This window comes from Anguilla anguilla, chromosome 2 (genome assembly GCF_013347855.1).
Source record: "Anguilla anguilla isolate fAngAng1 chromosome 2, fAngAng1.pri, whole genome shotgun sequence".
Classification (NCBI taxonomy): Eukaryota; Metazoa; Chordata; class Actinopteri; order Anguilliformes; family Anguillidae; genus Anguilla; species Anguilla anguilla.
In genome coordinates this window covers 51770006-51783684 of record NC_049202.1, presented here as the reverse complement: position 1 = coordinate 51783684, position 13679 = coordinate 51770006, and the positions used below count along the sequence as shown (strand labels likewise).

General features: G+C 37.2%; 2 protein-coding genes across 10 annotated transcripts in view; both read left to right on the top strand.

Moving 5' to 3' along the window:
• Positions 1–5845, top strand: part of grid2ipb (glutamate receptor, ionotropic, delta 2 (Grid2) interacting protein, b) — a 35541-nt gene extending 29696 nt beyond the window's left edge. For all 7 annotated transcript variants that reach the window (XM_035402693.1, XM_035402692.1, XM_035402691.1 and 4 more), the window contains 5 exons: positions 432–518; positions 744–873; positions 2140–2258; positions 2778–2942; positions 3242–5845. In XM_035402693.1, the coding sequence (XP_035258584.1) occupies positions 432–518; positions 744–873; positions 2140–2258; positions 2778–2942; positions 3242–3313 (573 nt within the window). In that variant the 3' untranslated portion in view covers positions 3314–5845. The remainder of the gene's footprint in view (positions 1–431; positions 519–743; positions 874–2139; positions 2259–2777; positions 2943–3241) is intronic.
• A 3210-nt stretch (positions 5846–9055) lies between these two features.
• On the top strand, positions 9056–13569 carry LOC118219513 (testis-expressed protein 47-like). 3 transcript variants are annotated; one of them, XM_035402726.1, is made up of 7 exons: positions 9056–9354; positions 9699–9780; positions 10550–10653; positions 10793–10854; positions 11147–11339; positions 12750–12897; positions 12988–13569. In XM_035402726.1, exons 1-7 carry the CDS (start codon positions 9241–9243, stop codon positions 13023–13025), a joined length of 741 nt encoding a protein of 246 aa, XP_035258617.1. In that variant the 5' UTR covers positions 9056–9240; the 3' UTR covers positions 13026–13569. The 3 variants fall into 3 exon arrangements, with proteins under 3 accessions (XP_035258617.1, XP_035258616.1, XP_035258618.1); XM_035402725.1 differs by having other exon boundaries at positions 9699–9795; XM_035402727.1 differs by lacking the exon at positions 9056–9354 and adding an exon at positions 9456–9488 and having other exon boundaries at positions 9699–9795.
• The last annotated feature ends 110 nt before the right edge of the window (positions 13570–13679 follow it).

Here is a 13679-nt window from a genome sequence, read left to right as displayed (position 1 = left end):
ATTTAGTTTGCCATGCTTATACAGGTTTACAAGTTTATTTATTTAATAAGAGAGACAATGCACATTAATGAACTTATGAAGAAGTTATATGTAATTTGTAATACATGCAAACAGTTACAGCATGTTACATGGTATACCTAAAATGTTTAATGTTCCACTGAACAAGGGCAATGGTACAGTAAATGTGGTTTCACTTACTCTGTTCTTTCAATTATTTCAGCCAGGTCTGTGCTAAACTCATTTTTAGGTAACTTCTGAAGCACATGGTTATATTTAACTTTTAGCCAGCCTAGTTAATCAGGTTAAAAATGTAAGTACAACATGGAAATTTAAAATTTTCACTTGATTTCAGTCTTAATGTTTGAATGGCAATGCTAGTCCTTTTTGGCACCATCTCAGCTTCCTCTGCCTGTCTTTTTCTCCGCCTACAGTTTGTCCTGGCAATGGGAAATTACTTGAATAATGGCCAGCCCAAGACAAATAGAACCACTGGATTTAAAATCAACTTTCTCACCGAGGTAGGCTCTTAATATGTTCATTTTCATAATCTAATAAGAAATAAACATTTTCAAGCTTAAATATATCTTATGGAACGTTACCAGGGATATGTTTCTCCTCGGTTATCATAATCAAAGTGGTATAAATTGGTCTGAATAAGTTGTGTATAACAAATGAATACATTTTATCAATGAGTGAATATCCTGTATTAATGTCTGTCTCATTACTATGTCATTGTCTTGTAGCTCAGTACTACAAAAACTGTGGATGGGAAATCCACATTCCTGCATATTCTTGCCAAATCATTAGGCCAACATTTTCCAGAACTTTTGGATTTTGCCAGGGACCTAAAGACAGTACCACTTGCTGCCAAAGGTGAATATCTGATACCTGACATCCACTGTCTACAGAAGGTTTCTCCTGTTCCATTCAAATTAACACATTTGTGAAAACAGAATTTCAGAGTGTCATATATGTTACAGGACACATTATATGTAAAGCTGGATGTTTGTCACAGAAGTAAAGGATGTCCCGGATTCCATGATTTTTGCTATTTGAAAGTTCTGTGACTCCCCTTTTTTCTGTTCTCTTGATTTCCTGTTTTTAGTGCTTTCCATGATTTTTCAGAAGTTTTGGATGATAACCGTCATGTAGTCATGCAGTTAATGTAGCCTAGAGTGTTACTTCTATAGGCATAAGAATTTTAACAACATTTCCAGATGCCGGTAGAAACAAAGTGCAACAATGTATACAGATTCTGGAATTCCTGTCCTTGTCAATTGTTGTAACCCGATGTTCAATGACCCGTGTTAACAATACTGATGCTCAGTACTCCTTCCCCAACTATGGTAACATTCAGTGACAAGGAAGTGCTCCATCAAAGATCAAACCTGGTAATGTAGGCAACATGCTGTGCCAAAACAAACTTTAAAATAGACACATGGTAACCGTATTTATTTTAGTAATGAAATTTGAGCTTGTTCTATTAATAACAGTGTTTTGTGAAATTAGCGGCAAAACCGTATGCTCTTTCTTTCCATGATTAAATGCACCAGCCTATCAATATTTAACTGTAGGCTATTTGTCCCTAGCAGCTGATGATTCTTTTAAACTTCAAGCAGCAGTGACTGTTGCTACAATTGCGCATGTTATTTCACAATTTTCCCAATGCTGCGCATGAGATCTAATTAATTTAATAAATAAATGTTTTTTTTTCTTCAGTTTTCTGTGATTTTAAACAACTGTGCCATGACCGCTGACAAACACCCAGTCTTAATTACATGCATTGAAGTTCAGAAAAACTTCCTTGGACTGTACCTAGTTCTCCATTTCTCCATAATCTCCAAGGAATGCATTTTGTGAACCAAAAGTGTTTTTTGATGACTTAGGAATTACTTTTTGGTATATGAACATGCATCTAACCAGCAACTTAGAGGATAAAAGCAGTTTTTATCATGTTTTCTTTTTTAACATCTGTAGACCAAATGGGAAAGTTCCAGTGGTTAAAGTATTTTACTTTTTTAAGAAGTTAACAGCATTATTGACTTTACTGAAAATCTCAATTCAGAATTATTTGCCCTTGAATTTTTGAAAGCATTGAATGTCAAAGTTTTCTTATATCCCTTTTTCTTCTTAATACAGTGAATCAAAGATTCCTGACGACTGACCTTAATGACCTTCACACAACCATTCAGGACATCAGAATGGCCTCCCAAAACATGCCTGCCACTGCTGAAGATCGCTTTGCGGTTATAATGAGTGTATCCTTTATGAGCCTGCTGAAATCAACAAAATATGATGTTTCATATAAATTTCTTTGTCTCAAAAAATATTAACTGTATGTTGATATTAACAACATGTAATGAATTCCAAAACAGAATGTCATACAGTGAAATCTACTGTACTATGTGGAAACTGTTACAGCAAAAAGTGGCATTCTGTAGAGAAAAAAATCAGCATTGCAAAGTGGTATTGTGTTATGTTTTCTACTTTGTTTCTAACTGAAGCTTGCTGTATGACAAATTGCTATCGTTTTACTCCTCTTAGGTGAGTGCACCATTAACTAGAATTAAAGCAATTTCTCTTTGTCTGTGACCAAACAAAGCAGCAGAAGAAATAATGTCCCAACACCCCAAGTGGCTCACTTGGTAACTGAGTGCACAGTGCTTCACCACTATAGATTGCAGTCATTGAAGAGTACCATTGAAGAAGACAACCTACTCAGAGATATATGGTTCTATTGTACATTTGTCATTGACAACTTGACCATGACAAACCAGGGCTTCCTGGAAAACACTCATCCAGCAGTGCAGTCACTGGAGTCCCTGCAGCAGCGGGCCATGGATGAGTTTACAAAGGTGGCCTCCTTCTTCGGAGAAGACAGCAAGGCCACCTCTACAGAAGCCTTCTTTGGCATCTTTGCTGAGTTCATCTCAAAGTTCCAGGTAAGCCAGCTTCTGTCCGAACACTGGCCTAGTCAAAAAAGGTAAGGTTACGCAGACTACATGGGATCATGTAATGTTGAGAAAGTAACTTTGTGACCATATCAATGATTACAAGCTAACCTACTGAGTCTAGGAACTGTGTATGCTGTGTTATCTCTCAGACACTATTCACAGTTGGCAATCAACAGTGTCCAGTTCAATGGGTATACATGCTGCAGTATGGTGGATGCATTTTGGTCCCTGTGTCTGCTTAGATATTCAATGCAGCAGTCTTGTACATTAATGGAGTTGTTTTGCAGAGGGCACTCAATGAGACCCAGGCCACACAGAACCCCAGGAGCCCCCGAATGGCCTCTCCCCTGGCCTGGTGAGGGCAGACATGACTCATCCTCTTTTAATCCTCCATTGTGCCAAGAGGACCCCAGGGGCATACACTGATGCCTGCCTGGGAACTAGCTCACTTTGAAGCATAGGAATGGACTTCAACAGAGAAAACTAAAAAAAGATAGAATAACAGAAAATCTATTTAAAATGCATACTGATTGAGATATAGAATATTTTATATTTTGTCAAATGTGCAAGGTAAGTCAGATAGAAGAAAAAAGAAAGCACAGCAAGCTCCATTACATTTTGGACAAAGACACATTTCTTTCCTGATTTGGCTTGGTACTGCACAATTTCAGATTTCTAATCAAACAATGCATGTGATTAAAGTGCACATTCTCTGCTTTTATTAAAGGATATTTGTATATTTTGGTTTCACCATGTAGAAATTACAGCACTTTTCATACATAACCAATTTCAGGGCACCATAAGGTTTGGGACCTTTATGAAGAACTCTTTTTGCAGGCTCTTTTAGATACTTCTTAGCAAACTGTGACCTGTACATCGTGTTTTTGTGGCTAATGAGTGGTTTGCATCTTGATGTGTAGCCTCTGTAGTTCTGCATGTGAAGTCCTCTGCAGACAGTGGTTTTATACACATCTACGCCCACGCCTGAAGAGTGTTTCTGATCTGTCGGACAGGTTTTTGGGGATTTTTTGTCATTATGGTGAAAATTCTTCGGTCATCAACTGTAGAGTTCTTCCTTGGCCTACCAGGCCCATTGTGATTAGTGAGCTCCCCAGTACTCTCTTTTTTCTTAATGATGTTCCAAACAGTTGATTTTTTTAAGGCTAAGGTTTGGCCTATGACTCTGACAATTTTTATTAATTTCTCAGCTTCCTGAGAAATTGTTTCCCAACCCAATTGTTTGATTACAGATGTAAAATTGTGAAGTACAGAGCCGAATCATGAAAAAATGTCTTCGTCCCAAACATTACGAAGCTCACTGTATGTACAGTAAGAATTTAGCACTTTTGATGTTTGCAGATCTTAGATCCCTTTAAGTGTCTGACAAAGCTCTGATTTTAAAGAAAGAACAATGATATATATATCACATATGCCAGCTGATCATCACATTTATAGGTATGAAAAGGTGACATATTTCAATGTCTCAGTTAGAATTAATAGTTGTGCAGTCAGTTGGCATTTATAAGTAAACCTTTTGGCGGGCAGTAATTCACAATCAAATTATTTCAGTCAATAGTCAGAAACAGACATCGTCTTTGATATTAAGCTGATTAAGTAATCATCAATTTTGGGCAAGGGAATGAATTAATAATTAAAAATCTGGATTTGATGTTAGTGTATTCAATACCTCAGATTACTGAAAAGATTATTACAGAAGACATCTGATATTGTGGAAAAAAGAGTTTTTCCTTTATTGTACTACTTCTGCCAACGAGTTCAGGTAATCATCAGCCTAGCTTTACCTCATGGAAATATTGAGGTTCAGTGGAGAAGTTTACAGCAGGGATGAGAAGCACTGAAGACATTTTGGTTGTTTCATTTTCATGGTAATAATGTACAGTTCACATAAACACTAAACAAGGTTTTTGATTTACCTTACTGCATTTCTGGCTGGACCACAACAGCGGGGCCAGCCCTATAAACGTGAATGTCTGTGACTGAGTGAGTGATGAAGATACACCGTGCATGTCTGTGACTGAGTGACTGACTGATGAAGTTACACCATTAGTCAGCTGGTTCGGTCCAGCCATATACTAGGTTTTGACCTGGTCGTGTTAAGAATACCCCCAGTATTTATGCAGGAGGCTTGTTTTAATAGGTATTCAACTCTTTGATGGAGGACCAGTTTGTTCACCATTTATTGATAGTTTGTATTCTGCCTTGCCTTTTTGGACTATAGCTGACCTTAAGAGAGTGATGGAGATTGTTATACTGCACTACTAATCCCATGATACTCAGTGTGGGTGGTTCAGACTCCTTATCCTAAAATGACTTGTGGTTTCAGTGAAGTCACATTCTGAAAATGGTCTGACAGTATATCAAAACATCAAGCGCAATGATACGATAACATTATTATAATGTTAATATTTTCTTAAGAATTTAGAAATGCAGAAAGTACAAAGAAACTATATTGTGATTATATGACTACTCTCTTGTGACCAATATTTTTATGTGCATAATGATTGTGTTGAAATGGTACAAAAGGACTCAGAAAATAATTTTATTTTAAAGGTTTTATAAACGCATTCATCTGAGATTTACATAAAGTATAGGAAGTAAAAGGCATTAACTGTAGCATTTGGGGGCATATTATCCTGATGTCTCTTGCTCCTTGGTGATTCTTACTACTTCATTAACCCAATAAACCAGGGGTGTCCGATCTTATCCAAAAATGGCCAGTGTGGGTGCAGGTTTTTGTTTTAGCCTAGCACTATGACACCTGATTCAACTAATTGACTAATCACGGTCTTCAATTAAAACTTTGATTGATAGAATCAGCTGTCTTAGTGCTGTGGGCTGAAATAAAATCTACTCCCCCATCGGCCCTTTTCGGACACTCCTGCAATACACTTTTAAAATGCATTGTCATTTTTAGATTGACCCCTGAATGTGTACTGCACTTTTATTGTACTTCCTATTTTTATTTCATTTCATTCTCAGCTCTTTACACAGGGATGTTTCCAGTTGGGTTGCCAGGGTCACACTGGCCACTTAGGGAATTTGATTGGCCACTCCAGGTGCCACCCGCATTTTTCCACCTAAAATTTTGCATCACCATTGGCTAATATAACTGTTGATCATAGTGTGAACTCCCCTGCCACCCCATGAAGTAAATCCTGGTAACCCCCTATAATACTACCCCTTATATTGTAATTTTCAAGTAAAATAAGAAGGAATTCATCATAGAACTTGTATCACAGGTGAAGTCGTTATGATGATATTCCTAAGTAGTTTGTGGAGTTTGAGGAAATATGTGGGCATTGCTCACCAATAATTCTGGCTAAAGGTGTCACATAATTATCCCTGTGTGTTGGCAAAAGCAAATATCTCTGTGCTCCGTACAACTCTGTGTGGTCAATATGGATGATATTTTGGCCCCTTGAGTTGTCCTCAAGCTCAGAACAAGTTGCTAAATGTTTCAGTATTACAAATGTGGCCACAGAAGATAGGCTACTCTATTTTGTACAGTTATTTCTATTTTGTGTTGTTGAAATAAATTTTGAATTGTAATAATCCCAGTAGTGCAATGATAATTGTTGAATGGTATTAAAAAAATGCATGTCAAAATATTTCTCAATTTTGTCATTCTGGACATGCTGTATCTGGGCATGCTTAGCTACAATACAAATACATGCATTTGTCATTTTAATTAGATGCCATTTGTCATGTTTAAGATCCAGTGTAGCTTACTCTACATCAGAATCACAATTTTCACATCTACCGAATTCCACCTCAGTTACCATAATGTGTTGATGGCTTATAAAGTCAGAATTTTAAATTGGAAGCATTAGGGGGCAAGAGAATCAGATGTCACTTTTCCGTTGCCATTTCTGTAGTATTATAGCTATATTGATGAATTATTTGTGAAGACATAGGTTGTGTAAATGCACTTTAGAAAATCAGGATTATAATTTTGTTGTCCATAAATTATGCATTAATTGCTTTGCCTGTTTTTTGATCAATTTGTTTCTGAAATGATGATTCATCAAAATATACATTATGAATTTAATTTGTTTTGCTGTTTTAACTTTTTTTTCTCGCTTATGGTGAATATAGTGTGTTGCTGTTACGTGCCAGTCAATATTGGCTTTAATTAATGTGGGCCAAACTGCTTGTGGCACAGAAGACTGTGTTTTGCATTGCAAACAGCAATGACTGCTACCATGAGTAAATAAATCACTATGGAGTCAAACATGTCTGTGTCACCACCTTATTTATGAGTAGTCATCTTAGCTTAAAACAAGCAAGACATTCACAATGAACCTAGAAGTCTATACAGTAGCAAAGAAAACAGCTGAAAATTAAGTGTTCCCTCTGCACCGGTTGGGGACTGAGAAAGAATCCCATTGCTTTTTGAAAATCATTTATTAAAACCTACATTTTAGTATTTTCAGAGGATGGACATATGAAAAAAGGCCAGCATTATTGAACAATGAGATGAAGCCAAACACATATGGAATAGCTATGTTTGTGGGTGGAATTTAATTGCTCACAAAATTATGCAGCTAATGTGAATTCCTTCATATAATACAATCAATCCTATGGATGGGCAATAATATACAGAAATATGTACAGCTCAACCTGACCAGAACTCATCCATGACCTCTCCCTCATCCTGGATGCCACAGGTAAGATCACTCATAACACTTCCTCAGCCAGAAACCTTGGGTGTGATCCTCAAAAACCAACTCTCTTCCTCATCCCAAGTAACAATGGAGAGTTGGGTGTGCAAATTCTTTCTAAGTAACAGTGGAGTCTGCCCCTTCCACACCACCTATTATATGCAACTCCTATTTCAGGCCCTAGTACTTTCATTTAATAGTGTTACAGCCACAAAACCCCTGTAGCTTATCCAGAATGCAGATTCTTTCCTACTTATCAGTTACAGCTTGCATAAAGTTCAAAACCTTTGATTCTAACCAACAATGGTAGTGAATGGAACAGTTCCACTATACCTCCAGTATATCATTGCACCTTCCAAACTGGTGGGATCAATCGATTTGGCAACCTCGGGAGGACAGGCTGTTCCCTAGAATTACCAGCCATCTTCCTTCCACTATTTTATTATTTAAGGATCCTGTGCAAAGTTGATGTTCAAAGGCCATGTAAAAAAGGAAATGGTGGTATGATATTGCAAGGAGGCAACTAGCCTATTAGTGAAGTAATGATTCAGAAGGCAATGTGCATTTGGCATCATTCATATTTTTAAGCCTATTTGCATTAAATTATAAAAACAAACAAACATTCCCCCCAGAGGTAGTTTCATCATAGCATAACTTCCCTTTTGAGGTCATTTTAATTCATAGAGAGAGTGTCTTGGCCTTCCAGTGATATGAAGTGGGAACATCATTGAGACTGCTCTGGATACATTTTGTGTTGTTTTTTTCTCCTCTGAATTCATGTCTATTTATAAAGTGGTCAAGTCATTTGTGCAGGCAGAAGGAGATCTAATTGTTGGCTGCAAATGGTATGGTAATAGTCCTTACACTATCTAGCAAGGTACTCACCATGGTGGGAAACATTTGCACTTCAGTTGAATCTCCTGCTTATAGGCCTGGTCATTGGGTAGCACTGCTGGAAAAACCGCGCGAAAGTCCTTACTGTCGCTAGCTTCACACTGCTTGGAAAAACCCACTGTAAAATAAGTGCATAGCCTACCCATCAGCCAAAAAAGGAAAAAAATGAGTTATTTACCTCAACCTGTGCTCTTGGTTCCTCTGTGAAAGGCTTACAAAAAGCGAATCACAAAAGTGAGCAGAATCTCTATTCGCGTTGACATCAAGTGGACCAGAAAAAAGCACGGTCGAGTTGTCAGGCGAATTAAAATGTACAATCTTATCCTGCTGGTCAAGGTTCGAATGTTTGAGCTTCTGGACAATTTGAGGGTTGCAGTTTTAACCACATAGTGACATTTTTGCGTGTCTAACTGATTAAAAAGTTCTATGCCGTTCTGTGCAGCCTGTTGGACAAGACCAACGTAAATCCTTTAATTTTACATATTAAAACCACACATTTTAAATGGCCCTTATCATTAAGCACATCTATTAATACCTCAAATGTAAAACCCTCTGATGCTGAATTTCGAGTCAGCTGCCTCTGCTGTTAGAGCCATGTTGTTTAAGCTCACTGCTTTGTCTTAGCCTACTTCGTAGCTAAGTAAATTAAGTAGAAGGACTGTGGCTTTTACGCCTGACTTCATCGCGCGACGTTTTATTTGAATGAAATAATGGCTTCCAGTGTAGGACATGACATGAGTAGTACAATTAGTAGTCTGGGGCAATATTTTAACACCAACAAAAACTCACTTTTTGAAGTTGAAAAACAAAAAAATCATTACAAGGTAGAGTATGCTAGTGTCATCAAATAGGTCGGCTAGTAATGGAAAAATATTCAGATGAGACGTTATTTAGCTTGCTAGCTAGCTAGCTAGGCCTGCTGCGGACTTGTGAAATGTTAGCCAACACATCGGAGACGGTAACGTAGCATATGGGTGAAACTAACTAGACACAAAGGCACATTACTCATTTTACATTTTCATTAGATTGGTCTTTATCTGTCTAGTATCTGTCTAGATAGTTCAAGATATGTCAATTTCCCCCCAGGTGGCTAACTACCCCCCCCCCCCCCCCCCCCCCAAAAGCCACTAGCATTGCGAGCTTCCTAACGGTCTTGTTTCTTCGTCAGTTAAACTTCATTCATAGATTGGTGTATGTGGCGAGGACCAAGGAAAATCCAACTCTAGAGGATAAACGAGGCGAAATTGTAGGTAATGGAAGTTACCGTAAGAAATCAATATTCTTTTTTTTTTTGACAACTAGACTAACAGTAACAGCTAATGGAGGTTCGTGGTCTAAAGCACGAAAAATACCTACACAGCTGATTGTGCTGTATGTTTCCAGAACAAACAGCGTTTATTCATAATGATAAACATCACTATTAGTTTATAGTATGCCGAAATATAAAGTTACATTAAGTGTATGGACTTTGCTTAGTCTCTACATGGTAAAATAACGTCGTGGGTGCACTTGCTACAGCTAAGCTGGATGGCGAGCAAAAGAAATAGTTCACATTTTAGCTAGAAGGGTAAAGCTTTTATTCACAGTATGCAAATTAGACAGTTTATTTGTAGCCATTGTTTCCTTTTGTGCCTAGTCGAATCTTTTCGTCCCAATTTGACTAAACTGTATCAGTATAGCTGCTGTATTCACAAGTATGATTCTAAACAGATTTTTATTGGGCAAAGCATAGGCTATGTGTGGACATATGTAACACTGCAAAAGGTTGTAGCCTATGCCTTTTTATGTAAAATTAACGCTACCTAAAGCATGTTCAATTAAACTGCCTGCTTCAAAGCTTGAGAGTCAGTGGCACCAGAGGTATTTTGATCATGGCATCGAACAACAATTACTTACTGTGCAGTTTTTTTTTATTGGTGGGTCAGCTAAATAGTCAAAGGGCATTCTACCTCCCTTTCAGTGGCTTTAGAAACTGTTTGATTTGGTTGACATGTTTTTTTGTTTTTTTTTTGGTCCTAGAATACTATGAGAAATTTCTCTCCACATTCCTGAAGAATATGTTCATGGATGGAGTCACTGGCCTACTCCTCTTGTACCACAACTGTGTCATTCATTTGCTAGAGGTAATCTGATGGGTCTGTCAGCTTCTAACTTGTATTGTAGAGGTTCAGTCTTACGTGTGTTCTATACTTCTCAGTATGATGAAATGTAACAGTGAGAGGTGAAACAATGAATGACTAAAATATTGTTTTACCACTGCAGTCCACTGCAGAGGTTCAAACTGACATTTTAAAAGATCTGAGTACAATGGAAGAGACCTCTGGGTAAGTTCCTCACTGTATCTATGCAATCTGATATGTGTTTTTACAGTAGATTAAAAAAAAAAAAAAAAAACTCTAATAAAGTTCTTTCTGTTTAAACACTTTTCAGGAGATTCAAATTTGTTCAGTGTGCATTCAGTTTTTCCGCAGACACAGTAACCATATAACTGTTAATTGAAGGAAAGGACTGGCTAACATTATTTAGAATTAAGTAAAATGCTTTTATTTTATGCACACTGTGTGATCTTTTCAGCTATTGATGAAGGTATTGAAGCTTGATTCTTCCTTGGTCTAGCGCTCTCATGCGGGATATCAGGATTTTGGTGATCTCTCACTGCATAGAAAACCGCATGTTCCCCTCATGGAGGTACCGCTTACTGAACCCGTGCCTGCAGGATCCTGAACTGCAGTCACAGCCAGTGGAAGTCCTGGTTCTGGATTCTCTTACCTTGGTGTACCGTCTCTGTGTTCACCTACTAAACCGCTCGGTCAGTAATTTCTGGAATGAAGACGTGATAATAATAAAATCCAGGTTAAGAAAGTAAGCGTCTTCCCCAGTATTTTGTTCCAAACAACTACTTGTATTTGCCACAATTCTTCAGCCAGGAGGTAGAACTACTTAGTGAAATCGGCTTCGTCTTCAATCAGAGTTCATGGGTGGGAGAAACACATGGAGGTACTTTTACTTTCTGACCGCTGGACTTTCCACTTTGGCTGGAATGTAATTTGTGTATATATGATCCCAAATCTGAAAATAAGGTCCTGAAAAATCTATTTTACCACCCTGGAGTGCTTTCCTTTCAAGATATGCCAGTGTGATATGATCAGTGATATGGCCAATGATGCAACAAAGTTACTGTAGATTGTGTACTAGACAATGTTTCACTTTATAGTGGGGATAGTTGAGGTTCTGGTTCACTCTGGTCATTACTTGATAAATACTGTAACTGTACACCTCATGAATTCTGGGCTTGTTTTTTAAGTTTATTTTTTCCATTTATTTGCAAAAAAAAGTAATTTGTTTGTTATGGAAACCTAAAATTGAACAGTTTGATTATATAATGTAATGGATCTTTTTTTAATGGTGAGGTTTCTTTTACTCCGCTTGCACATGCTATTCGGTCGTATTTCTAAACTATTCATTTACAAGTAAATGTAAGCATTAGCCTTTCTTCACAAACAGTTTGGCAAGTTAGTTCAGTGATGGTTGAACCTGCCAAACTATTTTAGAAGAAAAATATATGTTAATTCTTAGTCTAAGTTATGAAGAAATGTTTAATCTCAGCCTCAGTACAATCAAATGAGTGCAACAAAAAATTATCAAGAGTACCATAGCTAATATTTATATTATATTATATACTATCAACCCACTTAAAGGGGAATTACACTTTAAAACACATATGGGCTTATTTTATTTCTGATTTTCTTCTAATGAATGTGTCGACCTTAATTTTTTGATTAGTTATTTCGTTTTGTTAATATTTTATGATGTTTTGTTGCTTACTTTTACAAATTCAGGAAGTAGACCTAGGCAGCATATCATTGTGTGACCGGAAACCGTACTACTATGTGGACTTGCGCTAAAAAAAATAGGTCCTTGTTTCTAACGTTAGACATTTAAAACGAAATAACTAATCGAAAAATGAAGGTCGACACATTCATTAGAAGGACAATGTAAACAAAATAAGCCCATATGTGTTTGAAAGTGCAATTCCCCTTTAACTGGAGCTTGAGGCATTAGATAATCAGTGCAACAGAATGCATAATATGGCACATATAATCCATTCATGTTTACGATAACAACACATATGATTTTGTAAAGTTGGAATTATTTTTTTTTTTTATTACAGAATTTGTTCTTTTATTCCGGAGTGATAATGTGTTCGTGTCCCCTTCAGGAAAGTTTCACAGAAGAGGATGAGGAGGAGCATGACCTCCTTGTGGATGAAGGTGTAGTAATGTACCTCTGTCAGAGCACCATGCTGCGTTCACCCTCCACTTTCTTGGAGGCCTACGACAAGCCTGTCAACATTCTTCCTGACTCTGGTAACTGTCATTTAGCATCAGATTTCCATGATCTTTTTTGTTCCAAATCAAACCTGTTAAACTAATTTCTGTTCTCTTCTTCCTTTTTAGAAATAGTGTGTCCAGCTCCACGACGCCTTTACTGGTAGCTTGTGTGTGAGGTCACAAGATCTGTTCATCACATTGCATTTTGAAATTTTGAGGTGATCACAATGATTTTTCTTAAACTATACAATTAACAATGACTGGCCTTCTCTGTGCATTACAGTAGTATGCTGATGTGTACTATTTAAAAGCTGAGAGTGTATTTACATTTTTGTTCACTAATATTTAAATTCAGCTGTTTTCCAAAAGCAAGTGGTGTGTATAGTTAAAGAAATAAAGTGGTTTCAGGCATTTTAAGGAACACCAATACAAATGAGAGCTTTCTTTAGCAATTCATTCATTTTAGCCCTATAATGCACAAAGCCTGGATAATTTAGGTTGCAAATAAAAACCAGAACCTCTTTGTCAGCTATTATCACGGAGTCTGCAGTAATAGGACACCTTGCCAGGGAGAAAAATGAGCAAGGGCTAAAATTGTCCCTGAAAAAAAGAGAAAAGAGTACCTCAAGACAAGTGATATTAGAGTAGATTTACAGCATGGTCACACATTTAAATGTTTAAATGACCTAGAAAATTACGAGTGGAGTTGAATCCAGTGGAATTCTAATTCCAGACCCATGTTTTAAATTCTTATTGTTCTTAACGTAATCCTTGAGGAGGTGTGCACCATGGAAGATGAGATGGGTATACATCAATCC

Coding starts and splice junctions, on each gene's coding strand:
- LOC118219513 (XM_035402725.1), top strand. CDS start 9,241: ATGGCTTCCAGTGTAGGACATGACATGAGTAGTACAATTAGTAGTCTG. Junction 10,855..11,146: donor ACAATGGAAGAGACCTCTGG/GTAAGTTCCTCA, acceptor TCCTTGGTCTAG/CGCTCTCATGCGGGATATCA. Junction 11,340..12,749: donor TTCACCTACTAAACCGCTCG/GTCAGTAATTTC, acceptor TGTCCCCTTCAG/GAAAGTTTCACAGAAGAGGA.